Source organism: Coregonus lavaretus (assembly GCF_964263955.1).
Source record: "Coregonus lavaretus genome assembly, chromosome: 14".
NCBI lineage: Eukaryota > Metazoa > Chordata > Actinopteri > Salmoniformes > Salmonidae > Coregonus > Coregonus lavaretus.
Window position 1 is genome coordinate 15,428,725 of NC_140001.1, and position 17,929 is coordinate 15,446,653.

The 17,929-nt window shown below is 42.1% G+C and overlaps 1 protein-coding gene across 1 annotated transcript; it reads left to right on the forward strand.

Annotated features, from left to right (window-relative positions):
* Positions 1–5,949: 5,949 nt before the first annotated feature.
* Positions 5,950–15,336, forward strand: LOC311140897 (osteoclast-stimulating factor 1-like). The gene is made up of 10 exons (XM_084176170.1): positions 5,950–6,101; positions 9,715–9,761; positions 9,860–9,910; positions 10,204–10,267; positions 11,453–11,506; positions 11,738–11,845; positions 12,046–12,095; positions 13,219–13,297; positions 13,616–13,714; positions 14,234–15,336. The coding sequence occupies exons 1-10, from the start codon at positions 6,068–6,070 to the stop codon at positions 14,290–14,292; spliced, it is 645 nt and encodes a 214-aa protein (XP_084032296.1). The 5' UTR covers positions 5,950–6,067; the 3' UTR covers positions 14,293–15,336.
* The last annotated feature ends 2,593 nt before the right edge of the window (positions 15,337–17,929 follow it).

A 17,929-nucleotide genomic window follows, 5' to 3' on the forward strand; every position in this document is an offset into this window, starting at 1 on the left:
TACAAACTTGCGAGAATTTTACTTCTGGGTAACCGAGATTAACTTTGCCAGAGCCAGATGAACTCATGGATACCATTTTTATGTCTCTGACTGCAGTTTGAAGGAAGTTACTAAATAGCGTTAGCACAATGACTAGAGGGCTATGGTAACAGTTAGCATGCTATTACCATAGACTTACAGTCATTGCGCTAACACTAGTAAAGTTGGCTTCATGGCATTTATTGCTATGGTCATTAAAGACATGCTCCGGAACTTTGGCGACTAGTATATATTTTTTTAACTCCCGCTTTGGGCTGGATGTGTCAATGTGTAGTTCATACATGCATAATCTATGAGCAGAATTACTGTCTTACCTCAATTAGCCACGCAATCCCTAGTTTGAAAGCGACTGTTTTATGGAAGCTGTGCAGCGCCATTTTCCCCAGAATTTTTCTCAAGTGGGCCAGCCCCCTAGCAATTTGAGTTCCAGCTTCAGCCCCTCGCCATTTGAGTGAAAACTAGAAAGATGCACACACAGCAGAGCGAGAGCAATGACGTAGTACACAATTTTCGGGGACCACTTTTGGCTCGTCAGCGCTACATTCAGAACTACTGGCTAAAAAGTATACAAAAGTAAAATCAAATCAACAATGCAGAGTAAAGAATATAAAATATAAATAGTAACAGGGTAGCTCAGTTGGTAGAGCATGGCGCTTGCAACGCCAGGGTTGTGGGTTCGTTTCCCACGGGGGGCCAGTATGAAAAAAAAGAATTATGCACTCACTAACTGTAAGTCGCTCTGGATAAGAGCGTCTGCTAAATGACTAAAATGTAAGAATAAAGCACACAAGAATTAAGCTACAGTATATACAGGAAGTACCAGTACCAGATCAATGTGCAGGGGTACGAGGTACATATGTACATTAAAGCAGGGTAAAGTGACTAGGCATCAGAATAGATAATAATAAGGGTAAGAATAGTGAACAGAGTATCAGCAGCATATGATGTGTGTGTGTGTGTGTATCTAGTGTACAGTTGAAGTCGGAAGTTTACATACACTTAGGTTGGAGTCATTAAAACTCGTTTTTCAACCACTCCACAAATTTCTTGTTAACAAACTATAGTTTTGGGAAGTCGGTTAGGACATCTACTTTGTGCAATTGTTTACAGACAGATTATTTCACTTAGAATTCACTAAATCACAATTCCAGTGGGTCAGAAGTTTACTGTGCCTTTAAACAGCTTGGAATATTCCAGAAAATGATGTCATGGCTTTAGAAGCTTCTGATAGGCTAATTGACATCATTTGAGTCAATTGGAGATGTACCTGTGGATGTATTTCAAGGCCTACCTTCAAACGCACTGCCTCTTTGCTTTACATCATGGGAAAATCAAAAGAAATTAGCCAAAAAATATATGTAGACCTCCACAAGTCTGGTTCATCCTTGGGAGCAATTTCCAAACGTCTGAAGGTACCAGATTCATCTGTACAAACAATAGTACGCAAGTATAAACACCATGGGACCACGCAGCCGTCATACCGCTCAGGAATGAGACGCGTTCTGTCTCCTAGAGATGAACGTATTTTGGTGGGGAGAAAAGTGCAAATCAATCCCAGAACAACAGCAAAGGACCTTGTGAAGATGCTGGAGGAAACAGGTACAAAAGTATCTATATCCACAGTAAAACGAGTCCTATATCGACATAACCTGAAAGGTCGCTCAGCAAGGAAGAAGCCACTGCTCCAAAACCACCATAAAAAAGCCAGACTACGGTTTGCAACTGCACATGGGGACAAAGATCGTACTTTTTGGAGAAATGCCCTCTGGTCTGATGAAACAAAAATAGAACTGTTTGGCCATAATGACCATTGTTATGGTTGGCAGAAAAAGTGGTGGCTTGCAAGCCGAAGAACACCATCCCAACCATGAAGCACGGGGGTGGCAGCATCATGCTGTGGGGGTGCTTTTCTGCAGGAGGGACTGGTGCACTTCACAAAATAGATAGCATCATGAGGAAGGAAAATTATGTGGATATATTGAAGCAACATCTCAAGACATCAGTCAGGAAGTTAAAGCTTGTTCGCAAATGAGTCTTCCAAATGGACAATGACCCCAAGCATACTTCCAAAGTTGTGGCAAAATGACTTAAGGACAACAAAGTCAAGGTATTGGAGTGGCCATCACAAAGCCCTGACCTCAATCCTATAGAACATTTGTGGGCAGAACTGAAAAAGTGTGTGCGAGCAAGGAGGCCTACTAACCTGACTCAGTTACACCAGCTCTGTCAGGAGGCCAAAATTCACCCAACTTATTGTGGGAAGCTTGTAGAAGGCTACCCGAAACGTTTGACCCAAGTTAAAAAATGTAAAGGCAATGCTACCAAATACTAACTGAGTGTATGTAAACTTCTGACCCACTGGGAATGTGATGAAAGAAATAAAAGCTGAAATAAATCATTCTCTCTACAATTATTCTGACATTTCACATTCTTAAAATGAAGTGGTGATCCTAACTGACCTAAGACAGGGAATTTGTACTAGGATTAAATGTCAGGAATTGTGAAAAACTGAGTAAAAATGTATTTGGCTAAGGTGAATGTAAACTTAACACTTCAACTGTATGTGAATGTGTGTGGGTTTTGTGTGAGTGTCAGTGTACAGTAGTGTGTGAGTGAGTGTGTATATACAGTGCATTCGGAAAGTATTCAGACCCCTTGACTTTTTTTTTTCTTTTTTTAAAATTGATTAAATCTTTTTTTTCCCCCTCATCAATCTACACACAATACACCATAATGACAAAGCAAAAACAGGGTTTTAGAATTTCTTTCAAATTTATAAAGAATAAATATATGGAAATATCACATATACATAAGTATTCAGACCCTTTACTCAGTACTTTGTTGAAGCACCTTTGGCAGCGATTACAGCCTTGAGTCTTCTTGGGTATGACGCTACAAGCTTGGCACACCTGTATTTGGGGAATTTCTCCCATTCTTCTCTGCAGATCCTCTCAAGCTCTGTCAGGTTGGATGGGGAGCGTCGCTGCACAGCTATTTTCAGGACTCTCCAGAGATGTTTGATCGGGTTCATGTCTGAGCTCTGGCTGGCTCACTCAAGGACATTCAGAGACTTGTCCCGAAGCCACTCCTGCATTGTCATGGTTGTGTGCTTAGGGTCATTGTCCTGTTGGAAGGTGAACCTTCGCCCCAGTCTGAGGTCCTGAGCGCTCTGGAGCAGGTTTTCATCAAGGATCTCTCTGTACTTTGCTCTGTTCATCTTTCCCTCGAACCTGACTAGTCTCCCAGTCCCTGCCACTGAAAAACATTCCCACAGCATGATACTGCCACCACCATGCTTCACCGTAGGGATGGTGCCAGGTTTCCTCCAGACATGATGCTTGGCATTCAGGCCAAAGAGTTCAATCTTGGTTTCATCAGACCAGAGAATCTTGTTTCTTATGGTCTGAGAGTCCTTTATGTGCCTTTTACTGAGGAGTGGTTTCTGTCTGGCCACTACCATAAAGGCCTGATTTGTGGAGTGGAAGGTTCTCCCATCTCCACAGAGGAACTCTGGAGCTCTGTCAGAGTGACCATCGGCTTCTTGGTCACCTCCCTGACCAAGGCCCTTCTCCCCCGACTGCTCAGTTTGGCCAGGCGGCTAAAAACCTGTTTTCGCTTTGTCATTATGAGGTATTTTGTGTAGATTGATGAGGAAAAAAAGTAATTTAATACATTTTAGAATAAGTAACGTAACAAAATGTGGAAAAAAGTCAAGGGGTCTGAATACTTTCCGAATGCACAGCAATTGTTGAATAGGATGGCCTTGACTAGAATACAGTATATACATATGAAATGAGTAAAACAGTATCTAACCAGTGTTCCATTATTAAAGTGACCAGTGTTCCATGTCTATGTACAGTGGGGGAAAAAAGTATTTAGTCAGCCACCAATTGTGCAAGTTCTCCCACTTAAAAAGATGAGAGAGGCCTGTAATTTTCATCATAGGTACACGTCAACTATGACAGACAAATTGAGCATTTTTTTCTCCAGAAAATCACATTGGAGGATTTTTAATGAATTTATTTGCAAATTATGGTGGAAAATAAGTATTTGGTCACCTACAAACAAGCAAGATTTCTGGCTCTCACAGACCTGTAACTTCTTCTTTAAGAGGCTCCTCTGTCCTCCACTCATTACCTGTATTAATGGCACCTGTTTGAACTTGTTATCAGTATAAAAGACACCTGTCCACAACCTCAAACAGTCACACTCCAAACTCCACTATGGCCAAGACCAAAGAGCTGTCAAAGGACACCAGAAACAAAATTGTAGACCTGCACCAGGCTGGGAAGACTGAATCTGCAATAGGTAAGCAGCTTGGTTTGAAGAAATCAACTGTGGGAGCAATTATTAGGAAATGGAAGACATACAAGACCACTGATAATCTCCCTCGATCTGGGGCTCCACGCAAGATCTCACCCCGTGGGGTCAAAATGATCACAAGAACAGTGAGCAAAAATCCCAGAACCACACGGGGGGACCTAGTGAATGACCTGCAGAGAGCTGGGACCAAAGTAACAAAGCCTACCATCAGTAACACACTACGCCGCCAGGGACTCAAATCCTGCAATGCCAGACGTGTCCCCCTGCTTAAGCCAGTACATGTCCAGGCCCGTCTGAAGTTTGCTAGAGTGCATTTGGATGATCGAGAAGAGGATTGGGAGAATGTCATATGGTCAGATGAAACCAAAATATAACTTTTTGGTAAAAACTCAACTCGTCGTGTTTGGAGGACAAAGAATGCTGAGTTGCATCCAAAGAACACCATACCTACTGTGAAGCATGGGGGTGGAAACATCATGCTTTGGGGCTGTTTTTCTGCAAAGGGACCAGGACGACTGATCCGTGTAAAGGAAAGAATGAATGGGGCCATGTATCGTGAGATTTTGAGTGAAAACCTCCTTCCATCAGCAAGGGCATTGAAGATGAAACGTGGCTGGGTCTTTCAGCATGACAATGATCCCAAACACACTGCCCGGGCAACGAAGGAGTGGCTTCGTAAGAAGCATTTTAAGGTCCTGGAGTGGCCTAGCCAGTCTCCAGATCTCAACCCCATAGAAAATCTTTGGAGGGAGTCACTGCTCTAGAGGAGATCTGCATGGAGGAATGGGCCAAAATACCAGCAACAGTGTGTGAAGACTTACAGAAAACTTACAGACTTACAGAAAATGTTTGACCTGTGTCATTGCCAACAAAGGGTATATAACAAAGTATTGAGAAACTTTTGTTATTGACCAAATACTTATTTTCCACCATAATTTGCAAATAAATTCATTAAAAATCCTACAATGTGATTTTCTGGATTTTTTTTGCTCATTTTGTCTGTCATAGTTGACGTGTACCTATGATGAAAATTACAGGCCTCTCTCATCTTTTTAAGTGGGAGAACTTGCACAATTGGTGGCTGACTAAATACTTTTTTCCCCACTGTACATAGGGCAGCAATGTTTTACATTGTGTTACAATAGCAATGGTTATCAACTGTACCGCAGAAATCAAAGGTAAATCACAGAAAACATATTTTGTAGTGGCAGCTGCAGAGAAGTATTTGTGTATACGAGATCTGACTTCAGATGAGTTACAGGATGTGTTGAGTGGTGGTGTCAAGTCCTCCCAGGCCGTTGGCATGGAGCAGATAGGGTCAAAGTAGTGGAATGGGGTAGTGGATTTTTAATGAGTGTAGGGTTAGTTGGAAGGGTGTTTTATTTTTATTTTTTTATTTTACTTTTATTTATTTTTTAAATTGTATCCCTTTTCCCATTTTGTATCACAAAGTATGATGGATTTATATTATAGTCCAGCTGGGGGCGGTAATGGAACATATTGGATGCCAACCGCCGTTAAACTCCGAAGAAGACGAAGAAGAAGGACAAGAAGTTGTATGGAGCATGCGCATTGCCAGTTTCCCCCCTAGTTGGTTCTGTTAGTACTTCCTCATTGGAAGTGAGGAAGTGCCTATTTTATGTTTGGACAGTAAGCAACGTTTTCAGAATAAAATAAGGCGTAGCTACTGTTTAAAAGTCTGAAGATGTCCAAACCGCCTCCCAAGCCAGCCAAACCAGGTCAGTATTTTATGATACTACTGTACGTGATAATTAGCTAACATTAGATAACTAGTCTCCCGTCCCATCAAGCAAGTGAAACCTACACAACTAGTGAGCGACCCAGCTAGTTAGCTAACGTTGGCTAGCCAAGATGCTAGACCAGTTATATCCTTGAAGAATTTGACATTTCAAATGTCAGTGTCTCTGTACTCTTCTCATCGTGGTCTTTGTCGATCGTTTTGTGCAAGTATGGGGCCGCGATGGTCTAACTTTACAAGCTAACTAATGTGACTTCCCTATTTCGAGGTCCCGTAGTTATCTGGTTAGCCACACACAAATACACAATTGGTTGCAATGCATGTCAGGCAATGGTTTCAATTATCAGAACTCTGGTTGCAGTCCCATCCAAAACGGCTTCCAGAATGTTGTGTGTGCACTGGAGTTGTTTGTTTTAGTTAATAATGTTAGACATTTTATATAACTAGTTAGCTACATTGCAGCTGTAATTATATCTACTAGAAATGCAATGGTCTGCTTTGCTCTATGGTGGTAACATGCACAGAGCAGTTGACCCCCTGGCATTGTAAAAACTCACTTGCGTTTTGTTTGTGTTTTTGTTTTGTTTCTGGTTAACACCTGTGCCTGCCTAAAGCTGCTTAGGTTCTCGAGACACACACTCTCAAAAGGGCATTGAATTATCCAGGGGCTCGCCCAACACATTACTATACCTAGCCACCACGTCTTTAAAACAGCAACGTCTAAAGACACCGGGGATGGCTGGTCATTGTGTTATTTAGAAACATCTTTAAAAATGTCCCTTGTAGATTGTACCCTATCAGCATGGGTTCTGTCTGTTGTAAATTACCGCTGCATTGGAGCGGAGGCTCGGACTGTGAGGTCACGGGTCCAAATTCCGAAATGGACCTGGGGCTTTCTCACCCGGACCCGATATGCATACATTTGTATTTATTTATTTAGAGACCTGTTCCAAACGGACCTGAAGACAACTAGACCCGTTCCGTATAAACCAGGTCGGATCCAGACTCGGTCCGATCCGAGTGAGTAGCTTTTTTAAGCTACTTTATTAACCGGAGCTGATACATCGTGAGAGGAGGGAGAGAGGTGCCGCTCTAGCAGGCGGGGGGAGGGGCCATACTGTGAGCGATCACACGAGGAGGAGGGAGGGAGAGACAACAACCAAGCCGTCTCGCGCTATAGTAGACTAATAGCTAGGTTATTTATAATCAAATATGATTACGTAGTACGTGTCTTGGACTGCATCAAACTGGGACAAGAAGCTAGTTAAGCTAGCTAACTGAGGCTGCAGTGCATGCGCTTTCTGATCCTACAGTAACAAATAACAACAACTCCATTCTGAATATTAAGTAGCAGCCTGCCTACCTGATGGCTCTTGGTCGTTGTAGCATATCCGTCTCCTTTAACTTTTAATTCTGTCATTTTAATTCCATCTTCCATTGATTAGATATCTCCTAATTTTTGCCACACATGGAGCTAGGCTCTGGCTGTAGCCTATTGCAGCTTTGATGACTTATGTTTGGCCAACAACAAGCTACACATGCCACACTCCACTCTCGTGAAAAGCAAGAGCAGCAGCATAAATGATACAATTTCTCTCGCTTTCTCTACTGCGGCAGTTGCGTTCGGAAATGCACGGGCCCTTCCAGACAAGTTAGTTAAAATTGCACATACCCAAGACCCGTGACAATCATATCAGATCCAACCCAGATCAGTGACATTATTTAGAATTCTAGATCTGGATCGGGTCTCAGGTACAGGTGGATCCATGAGGACCTCTAGCTGAGAGTACTGTGGGCAGGCTAGTACAGTACAGGCCCCGTAGTTTTCACAGGGGCGGGATGGGGCCTGTAGAACCACAGTCACAGAACAGAGCTGAACAGAGCAGGCTTTGTCTATTAACTCAACTGCAGCAACTCACTGGAACACTGGAATAGTGTGTGGCTCAGTTAGGGTGTATGTAAAGAGAGGAAATCTCTCAAGGCTTGCATACACCGGTGTTTTCAAGTTCCCAACTGATTCCCATTCAAAGCATTTTCTGCATTTAGTGTTTCTTATTGGACAAGTAGGCCTACAGGTAGCGAGCCCCTCCCTGTAACACTTTTTTCTTCTGTTTTGTGCCTAATGTACATAACCCTGATTTCTCTGTGCCTATGATCTAGTTTAGCTTTCTCTCAACACTACTCAGGTCACATTCCACCCCTGGGATTAAGACAAGGCAGTACAGTATTTCTTCAGAGGCCCTCAGGTCCTGTAGCCTTGGGGTGTATGGACGAGGGCCCAATGTCTGTTCACTGAGGATAGATCTGATAGAACAACATCTGAAAAGTTGAATCATTAAATTGTTTCTGTAGTTAGAAACCGATAAGATTAGCATTCCTGCAACATTATTTTGGTGAAATTTGATCTCTGAGAAATTAAGCTAATTGTTTACTCGCTTTATATTTAAATACTGTATTATTGACATATCTCATCCATATAAATACTGTATTATTGATATAGCTCATCCATATAAATACTGTATTATTGACATAGCTCATCCATATAAATACTGCTGTACATACCTTTTTTAGATTGTTCATACCGGACTCTGACATTGCTCGTTCATTTCTTGTTTCTTATTTTGAGTGTGATTATTTGTGTATTAGTATTGTACTGTTAGATATTTACTGCACTGCTGGAGCTACACTGAACAAAAATAGAAACACTACATGTAAAGTGTTGGTCCCATGTTTCATGAGCTGAAATAAAAACCAGAAATGTTCCATTCGCACAAAAAGCTTATTTCTTTCATTTTGTGCACAAATTTGTTTACATCCCTGTTAGTGAGCATTTCTCATTTGGCAATATAATCCATCCACCTGACAGGTGTTCCATGGCCTGCATACTCACCAGACATGTCACCCATTGAGCATGTTTGGGATGCTCTGGGTCGACGTGTAAGACATTGTGTTCCAGTTCATGCCAATATCCAGCAACTTCGCACAGCCATTGAAGAGGAGTGGGACATCATTCCACAGGCCACAATAAACAGCCTGATCAACTCTATGCAAAGGAGATGTCGTACTGCATGAGGCAAATGGTGGTCACACCAGATACTGACTGGTTTTCTGATCCATGCCCCTACTTTTCTTTTCAAGTGACCAACCGATGATTATCTGTATTCCCAGTGATGTGAAATCCATAGATTAGGGCCTAATGATTCAGAGGGGTTGGGTTAAATGTGGAAGACACATTTCAGTTGAATGCATTCAGTTGTACAACTGACTAAGTATCTCCCTTTCCCTTTAATGAATTTATTTCAATTGACTGATTTCCTTATATGAACTGTAACTGTAAAATCTTTGAAATTGTTGCATGTTGCGTTTTATATTTTTGTTCAGTGTAGAAACAAGCATTTCGCTGCACCTGCTTTAACATCTGCTAATCTGTGTACGTGACACATAACGTTTGATTTGATTTAATGTTTGTGATAGTCTGGTCCCAGGTTTTTTTTGTGCTGTATAGCCAACAATGAACAGGCTGTGTGATGCTCTGCGCTGCACAGTCATTTACGTTAACACTCTTGCCCGTTTCCCTCTCTGTTCTCTCATAGGCCAGGTCAAGGTGTTCCGAGCCATGTTCAACTTTGACCCCCGAACGGTGAGTGTTTCTTGTCTTAATGGTTGGTCTAGTCCCTCCACTCTGCCTCACACCAATCCACATTAAAGATGGTGTTTGTTTTGATTTTTGCTTTTCAGCCAGATGAGCTCTACTTTGAAGAAGGAGACATCTTGTATATCTCTGATACGGTCAGTTACTGTTAGCATCCCTTTCCCTCTGCCTGTCCACTTTTCTCCCTGTCTTTTAGTCCCTAGTATCATTTATTCTGTCTGTCTCTGTTGCCCTCTCTCTGTTTTGTTCTGTTTCTCTGTTGTTTTTTCACTCTTCCTCCATCTCCCTCTAATTTTTCATTTTTCTCTTGTCTTTCCCGTATCCCATTCTCTTTTTCTCTTTCTCTCTGCTGGTCTTTTCCCTCACCTCAGAGATACTGGCTGCAATAATACATTTCCATTGGCTCTCATTGCCTGTCTATCATCCTTAGAGTGACAGCAATTGGTGGAAGGGGACCTGCAGGGGAAGGAACGGCCTCATCCCAAGCAATTATGGTGAGTAAACAAACCATAACACTTGTGTGATAATGTGTGATATTGCAAGTGGCACGCAGAGATTGACATTAAGGGTTGCCCTATTGCCAGGGGCAAGTGGCCAGGGCAGTCACACAAGTTGAGCCTGCTCTGTGGTTTCCCCATAGGGCAGGTGATATTTTATTTTACTGATAACAAGCAAAAGGCAAAGAATTCCAGTAGTCTGATCTTTCTGGTTCCTCCTCTGTGTGTAGGTGAAAATAGCCAGTGCTACTTTACATTTTAATCTCTCGGGCAACCAAAACATACTTGTGACATGGGTGAGTGCTTTCAGACCTTAATGTTAGTGCCTGGCACGGTAAGGTGGACGTTGTATCAAAATACAGGTGCCCATCCATGTTGCTAAATACATTATTCCATTGACTTGTCTTTAGATTGAGAAAGCAGGTTCTGTGTTTGATCATGTTGCCATAACCTCTCTGTAGGCATTGTAGGCAACCCTTAAAGGGAAACTTCAAAATTGTTCAACTTCATATTCATGATCTCCAGCAGCACCCCAACAAATGTGAAAATGGCGCTTTTCTATGTATTTATTGGGTATTTTACCCCCTTTTTCTCCCCAATTTCGTGGTATCCAATTGGTAGTTACAGTGCCCGCTTAACCCGGAAGGAATGTGCCGGAGGAAACTCTGTACACCTGGCGACCGAGTCAGCGTGCACGCCACAGGAGTCGCTAGTGTGCAATGGGACAAGAACATCCCTGCCGGCCAAACCCTCCCCTACCCTGGACGGCGCTGGGCCAATTGTGCGCTGCCCCATGGGTCTCCCGGTCGCGGCCGGCTGCGACAGAGCCTGGACTCGAACCAGGATCTCTAGTGGCACAGCTAGCACTGCGATGCAGTGCCTTAGACCACTGCGCCACTTGGGAGGCCCATGCCTACTCACAATTGGTCAAAATCACATGATGCACACCGACGATGTCATTCGAAACACTTATCTTCGTCTATCTTTTTTACCACAAAACATAGAAATGCACCATTTTCACATACTGTATGTTGATGTTGGGGTGGTGCTGGAGATCATGAATATGAAGTTGAAAAATTGTGAAGTTTCCCTTTAATAGCTCCATCTCCTTACTAAGGCTTTCATAGGAGCATGGTGCTCTGTTGAAATCCCATTCTGATTTCTGATTTCCTCAACCTACAGTGGCCGAGCAGGCGGAGTCCATTGACAACCCAATGCATGAGGCAGCTAAAAGAGGTGAGGGACCAAAAGAGGCCTGCTGCATCACTCACACCACCAATAATCTTAAACTACTGTATAGTCCTATAACAAACTATACATTTTTCTTAATATTGACTGTTGTTTGTTTGCTCTACACTTTCTGTAACCTGTATGAATATGAATGGTGTGACTCTAGCTTTATTTGCATTGGGGTGTTTATTTGTGTGTGTATTTGCATTATTGCTTGTGTGTGTTTATGTGACGCAGGGAATCTGAGTTGGCTGAGGGAGTGTCTGGAGAACAAAGTGGGAATTAATGGACTGGACAAAGCTGGGAATACTGCCCTCTACTGGGGATGCCACGGAGGACACAAAGGTAACAGATCATCTACGACACACACACCACTGCTCTCATTGACTGTATACAGAATGTACAGACACGTGCGCCAAAGCACACACACACACACACACTCAGCTTTTTTATTGATTGACACGGCAAATGCATGTCAGCCTGCAAACACACACACACACTGCAGTGAGATGTATGACAATGTTGTGTTGTCATTTTTGTGACAGATGTGGTGGAGATCTTGCTGGGGCAGTCTAACGTTGAGTTGAACCAGCAGGTGAGAAGAACAGTTTAACATTTGTAAAAGGCTGTTTCAAACAAATATGGTTACATTTTTTGTTATTACAGACGCTTTTATCCAGAGCGATTTACAGGAGCAATTAGGGTTAAGTACCTTGCTCAAGGGCACAACAACAGTTTTTAACCTAGTCGGCTCGGGTATTCGAACCAGCAACTTTTCTGTTTTCTCCGCTAGGCTACCTGCTGGCCAACATTGATACAATGTTTTTAAAGCCTGATTGATAGTATTGATAGCATATTGTATTTAGACTCTAAATGCTCTAAAGGCTCTATTTAGGCTCTAAAAATGAAAAAAATCCAATGATTTACATTGTTAAATAATGCAAATATGTGAGAACAATATACGTTGTGAAAAATGTTTGCATTTCGTCGTCATAATAAATTAGGAAGTTGTTGTGGAAATCTGCGGCGCTCAAGTCGACTACAAACCCCATAATGCAATGCTCTCTAGAAAGGCTGGCTAGCTAGAAAATGTAGCTACACACTATAATACCAAAGTCAATATCAGCATGTGAAGTAATTGGGTAGTTGTAAAGGCCCTGAAACAAACTGCACTATGTATTTAGGAGTTAGCCTACAATATCACCATGTTCAACCTGGTTGAGATTGCGTTTCTAGCTCAAAACTGTGTGTCGGGTTGATATGGCAACGGGCAAGGGTGAAGAGAGGAGAAAACCGCTTTTGCGCCATGGTAGTTGAAGGAACAAAGGATATTAATCTGACGACGCACTGTGTACTTTGAGGACATTTGAACAAAATGTATACTTTGTCATGATGATATACACTGATGGATGTGTTCTAGACAAGTATGCCCATAACACCTATTGGCTTATTTGGTGATCTGGAGTGCAGGTAATTGTTCGTTATCCCCTATCTCCAGTGATGAGAACATTATTATCATGATGACGTATCACGTCACATTTAAATTTAGGACTAGATTACGTTTAGTCCTGAAATTTAAAAAGGATTTCAATGGAGATTCTCTATTGAGCATGCATTTTAGTCCAGGACTAGGCTTAATCTGTGTCTGGGAATGGCCATATATGATGAGAATTATGCTAAGATGTGGGTATGGTGTTTGATGTTTTGTTCCACTGCAGAATAAACTGGGAGACACTGCATTGCATGCTGCCGCCTGGAAGGGGTACTCGGACATAGTGGAGATGTTACTGAATAAGAGTGAGTCCATCTACTTTCTGTTTCATCTTTTTGTTGTTGTTGTGCTCTACCAATTTCATTTCCCATCTCTGTGTGTATGAGCCAGGGTTGGGGTCAATTCACATTGACGTTGGTCAATTCAGAAAGTGATATGAATTTGAAATATTAAAATAATGACACCAAATACCTTCTCCTTTTCAATTGATTGAGAGTTCAGTTTACTTCCTGAATTGACTGACTTCCATTTCAAATTGACCACAACCCTGGTATGAGCATGTCTGGTTATTTGTGTGTTTCTCATCTTTTATCTTTGTGTGTATTTCTGTCTTTTTGTTTCAGATGCCAGGATGGATATTAAGAACAACGAGAAGAAGCTGGCTCTGGAGATGGCCACCAATGCCCAGTGTGCCTCTCTCATCAAGAGGAAACAAGGAGGCAGTGAGTCATTTAGGCCAGAAGATGGCAGCCTTACGCCATCTTTGGTCAGTTTCCCGGACATAGATAAAAGCCCTAGTCCCAGGACTCAAAAGCACTTTCAATGGAGAATCTCTATTGCACATGCTTCTTAGTCCAGTACCAGGCTTAATCTATGTCCGGAAAACTGGCCCTTATTGTCACACAGTCGATCAGGTTCATTGACTGTTCATGATCATTTCTCATTTAGGAGCGCTTTGGTGGTTATTTTTCACCATGTTCCTTTCTAGATTTAACTTGTTAAGTAAGGAATTTCACGCATTTCAGTAATACTAGTAAGAATGCGAGATGCCAAAGCAAAGAACTCCCAATAAAGAACTGTCCAGTCCACACTGGAACATAGTTGTACTTTTGCAGTCATGAGAGGAAATGTTTTAATTCCATTAAATGTAATTGAATCTCCCAGCAATGTTACTGGCCTCAGCTCTTAATAATAAATAATAATAATATTATTATTACTACTTCCTATTTGTTTTATTACAGATATCACACGTACACACAGCAACGCCGATGAGTACCTTGATGACGAAGACTCTGACTGATTCCCCCCTTCGGAGTGGGCTATCTGAGGCCTGTCTCTCATGGGGTGGGGGGAGTTTGGGGGTTGCAGTGTGTGGGGCATAAATAGCTTGGGGGGGGGGGGGGATACATTTTTACACATATTTTATCCTAACATCTGTTCAAAGAATGGTTAACAAAAGTAATATATTTCATAATAATAAACCTTAGGGCCTTGATGGGGTCGAGAAGGGAGAGACAGACGTTGTCTTTATAATTTAGATGATCGGTTGTTCTAAGGGAACCAATGGCGAGGGTTCCACTGTTGCTGTATCTCCAGGCGAGTCGGTGATTGCTAACATCAGAGGTTGAAACCAAGAGCCTCGACATGCGATTACTTCCTAAAAAATAGACCCTGGACCAATAAGCCTCTTTCCCATTAAAGGTGGTCTGAACCTACATCGCAGGTGTTGCAGGAAGTGACCGCATGTTGAGTCTCTGGGTTCATTTATCTCTGGCGCTAGTAAGCAATGGCTCGCACAAAGATGGTGCGATACTGAAATTAGGCTATCGACATACTTTCCTCTGCTTTGTTTGTCTGTTTAGACTTAACCTCATGCTGAAAGTAACCTAATGGAGTCGTAATACATATGTAGTAATGGTCTGTTAATGCATTTTCTGCATTGTCAAATGTGAACATTCAAATAACCAGGAGCTGGGTTGTTACTGTCACCAATCATATATAATCTCTCATGGAATACGGTCATATTAGTAGGTGTGCTGTGCAAAACATTTACTTCTCCAATATAAATATATTCTCTTCACTGGGGATTTGGAAAGTGCCACTGCATTTTCTGAATTTCCTTTCTATCCCTCTTAAATGTATTGTTGTTCGTCACTGACCGCTACGCCATTGTTAAAAGATATGTTGCTAAAAGTGCCTGAAGCCGTAAAGTGTGTATGTGAATGAGTCACCTGATCTGATGTCTTTCATAAAGATGTTTTCATCATTGTTGATTAATCTTTTTGGCTAACTGCATTGTCTGTACTGTCAAAACTATGCAATAAAATTGTTTTATCTATAATGATTTTGTATATAGAATATTATTTGGGAAAAGGACATGTTTGTTTATAGAAACCCCATTTTATTTTTGTTATTGTGCCACCTGCTGGTCATTTATGTTATCACCACTTAGAACCAAATGTAAGGGATTAACCCTTTAACCTCACTCCTAAACTTAACCCCTAGCCTAGCAAAAGCGCAAAGTGCCTACTCCCGCTCCGGCGCTCGACGTCGCTGGTCTACTAACCACCGGCCTTGGCAACCATCATTACGCACACCAGCTCCCCATTATTACGCACACCTGGACATCATTATTTCCTTGATTACTCTCCCTTTATTTAGCCATCAGTCACTAGGTAGTATTGTTTTGAATCATGTTCTGTATGCTTCGCTTGTTTTGTTTATCTGCATTTATCCTTATTAAACTCACCCTCTTCACCTGCTTCCTGACTCCCGGCATATACAGTGCATTTGGAAAGGATTCAGACCCCTTGACCTTTTCCACATTTTGTTACGTTACAGCCTTATTCAATAAATGATTAAATAAAAAATGTTCCTCATCAATCTACACACAGTATCCCATAATGACAAAGCGAAAACAGGTTTTTATAAATTTTTGCAAATGTATAAAAAACAGATACCTTATTTACTTAAGTATTCAGACCCTTTGCTATGACACTTGAAATTAAGCGTAGGTACATCCTGTTTCCATTGATCATCCTTGATGTTTCTACAACTTGATTGGAGTCCACCTGTGGTAAATTCAATTGATTGGACATGATTTGGAAAGGTACACATGTCTATTGAAGGTCCCACAGTTGACAGTGCATGTCAGAGCAAAAACCAAGCCATGAGGTCAACTGAATTGTCCGTAGAGCTCCAAGACAGGATTGTGTCGAGGCACAGATCTGGGGAAGTGTACTGTCTTGTTTTGTATGCTTTGTACAAAATAATAAAATGCAGGACGACAGGATATTTATAAACGTAGCTCTTTATTAACTAGCTATAACTTGCATGTCCATGTGTCTCTGGCCATGATCATCTTAGAATGACCTCACCACCTGGGTGGTCTTAACCAATCATTGCACAGTATGATGCATCCAATTACAATTCAGTATGGTGACACATATGAATATTACATCCCCCTTCTTTTAAAAAAAAGAAAAAATATGTGGAACAATAAAGCGTTTCTTTTGAATATATGCTCTGTAGTTTGAACTCGAGGTAAGTAACCATTTAAACTGCACCAACTGCATCAACATAACAGACAAACAATGATTCAGCATATTGTTATTTTTAGAACAAATATTTCTCAGCAACTCAGCTTTTCACTGTAGCAATGACATCTCAACATATCAAACAAATACAATACCAAAGCATTTCAAGTTAACTTTCAATAACAAGTTTACAGTCTGGAAACTCTTTTAGGGCAGCGATCCGCCTACACCCTTTGACATTTCACAGGTCTAGGACAGCTCTAGGCTTGACCTCTCTTCCTGACCTTGTGTGATATGAAGCTGAGCATGCTTCTGTGTCAGTCAACAGTTCTTGTGGTGTTGCAGGTAAGTATGGTGTATGTTGTGTTGTGTCTGTGTTTAGTCCATCCCGTTCTCTTTCAGGGGAACAGTTCGTCTCGTCAGTGTGTTGTTCTTTTGTGTTCAGTAGGTGACGACGATTGCGGCGGTACACCGCTCCTTCTGCGGTGCGAACGTGATATGAACGTTCAGTGTCAGCTGGTTGGATGACGACTGCTGGCTTCCAGTAGCCATGCTCCTGGATTCTAACTGACTCTCCGTCGTTCAGTGGTGGCAGTGGTCTGGCTGACCTGTCGTAGTATCGCTTTTGCTGTTGTTGTCTCTGTGCACGTTTTGCATGCACTTCCTTGTAGCTGACGACCTCAGGTTGCAGCTGCTGGTTGGTGCTGGGAAGGATTGAGCGAAGTCTGCGGCTCATCAACAGCTGGGCTGGTGATTTGAAGTTGTCAACTGGAGTGTTGCGGTATTCAAGGAGACTGAGGTAGGGGTCTCTCTTGTCTGCTTTTGCTTTGTCCATGAGTGATTTAGCGATCTGCACAGATTTTTCAGCAAGGCCATTACTTTGAGGGTAATGTGGGCTTGTGGTGACGTGTGTGAACTCCCATGCTTTTGTGAAGGATTCAAACTCATTTGATTTGTAACAGGGCCCATTGTCAGATATTAAAGTCTCTACAATGCCATGCCTGGCAAAGGCTGCTTTCAGCTTGTGTATCACAGCTGCAGATGTGGTGCTGTGAAGCTTGTCGAGTTCGAAGTATCTGCTGTAGTAGTCCACTGTTATAATGTAGTCCTCGTTGTTCCACGTGAACAGATCGGTTGCCACGACCTGCCAGGGTCGGTCTGGGATACGGTGAGGTAACATTGGCTCTTTGGTGTTCGAGGGGCGTCGTTCAAGACAGGTGGGGCATTTACCAACCATGTCCTCTATTTGTTTGCACATTCCGGGCCAAAACAAAATGTCCCGTGCTCTCTGTTTGCACTTTTCCATGCCCATGTGTCCAGCATGGATCTTTGTCAAAATCTCTTCTCTGAGACTGGTAGGAATGATGATTTTCTCTCCTTTGAAAATGATTCCGTTGATCT

Coding starts and splice junctions, on each gene's coding strand:
- LOC311140897 (XM_084176170.1), top strand. CDS start 6,068: ATGTCCAAACCGCCTCCCAAGCCAGCCAAACCAG. Junction 6,102..9,714: donor TCCCAAGCCAGCCAAACCAG/GTCAGTATTTTA, acceptor GTTCTCTCATAG/GCCAGGTCAAGGTGTTCCGA. Junction 13,298..13,615: donor GGAGATGTTACTGAATAAGA/GTGAGTCCATCT, acceptor TTTTTGTTTCAG/ATGCCAGGATGGATATTAAG.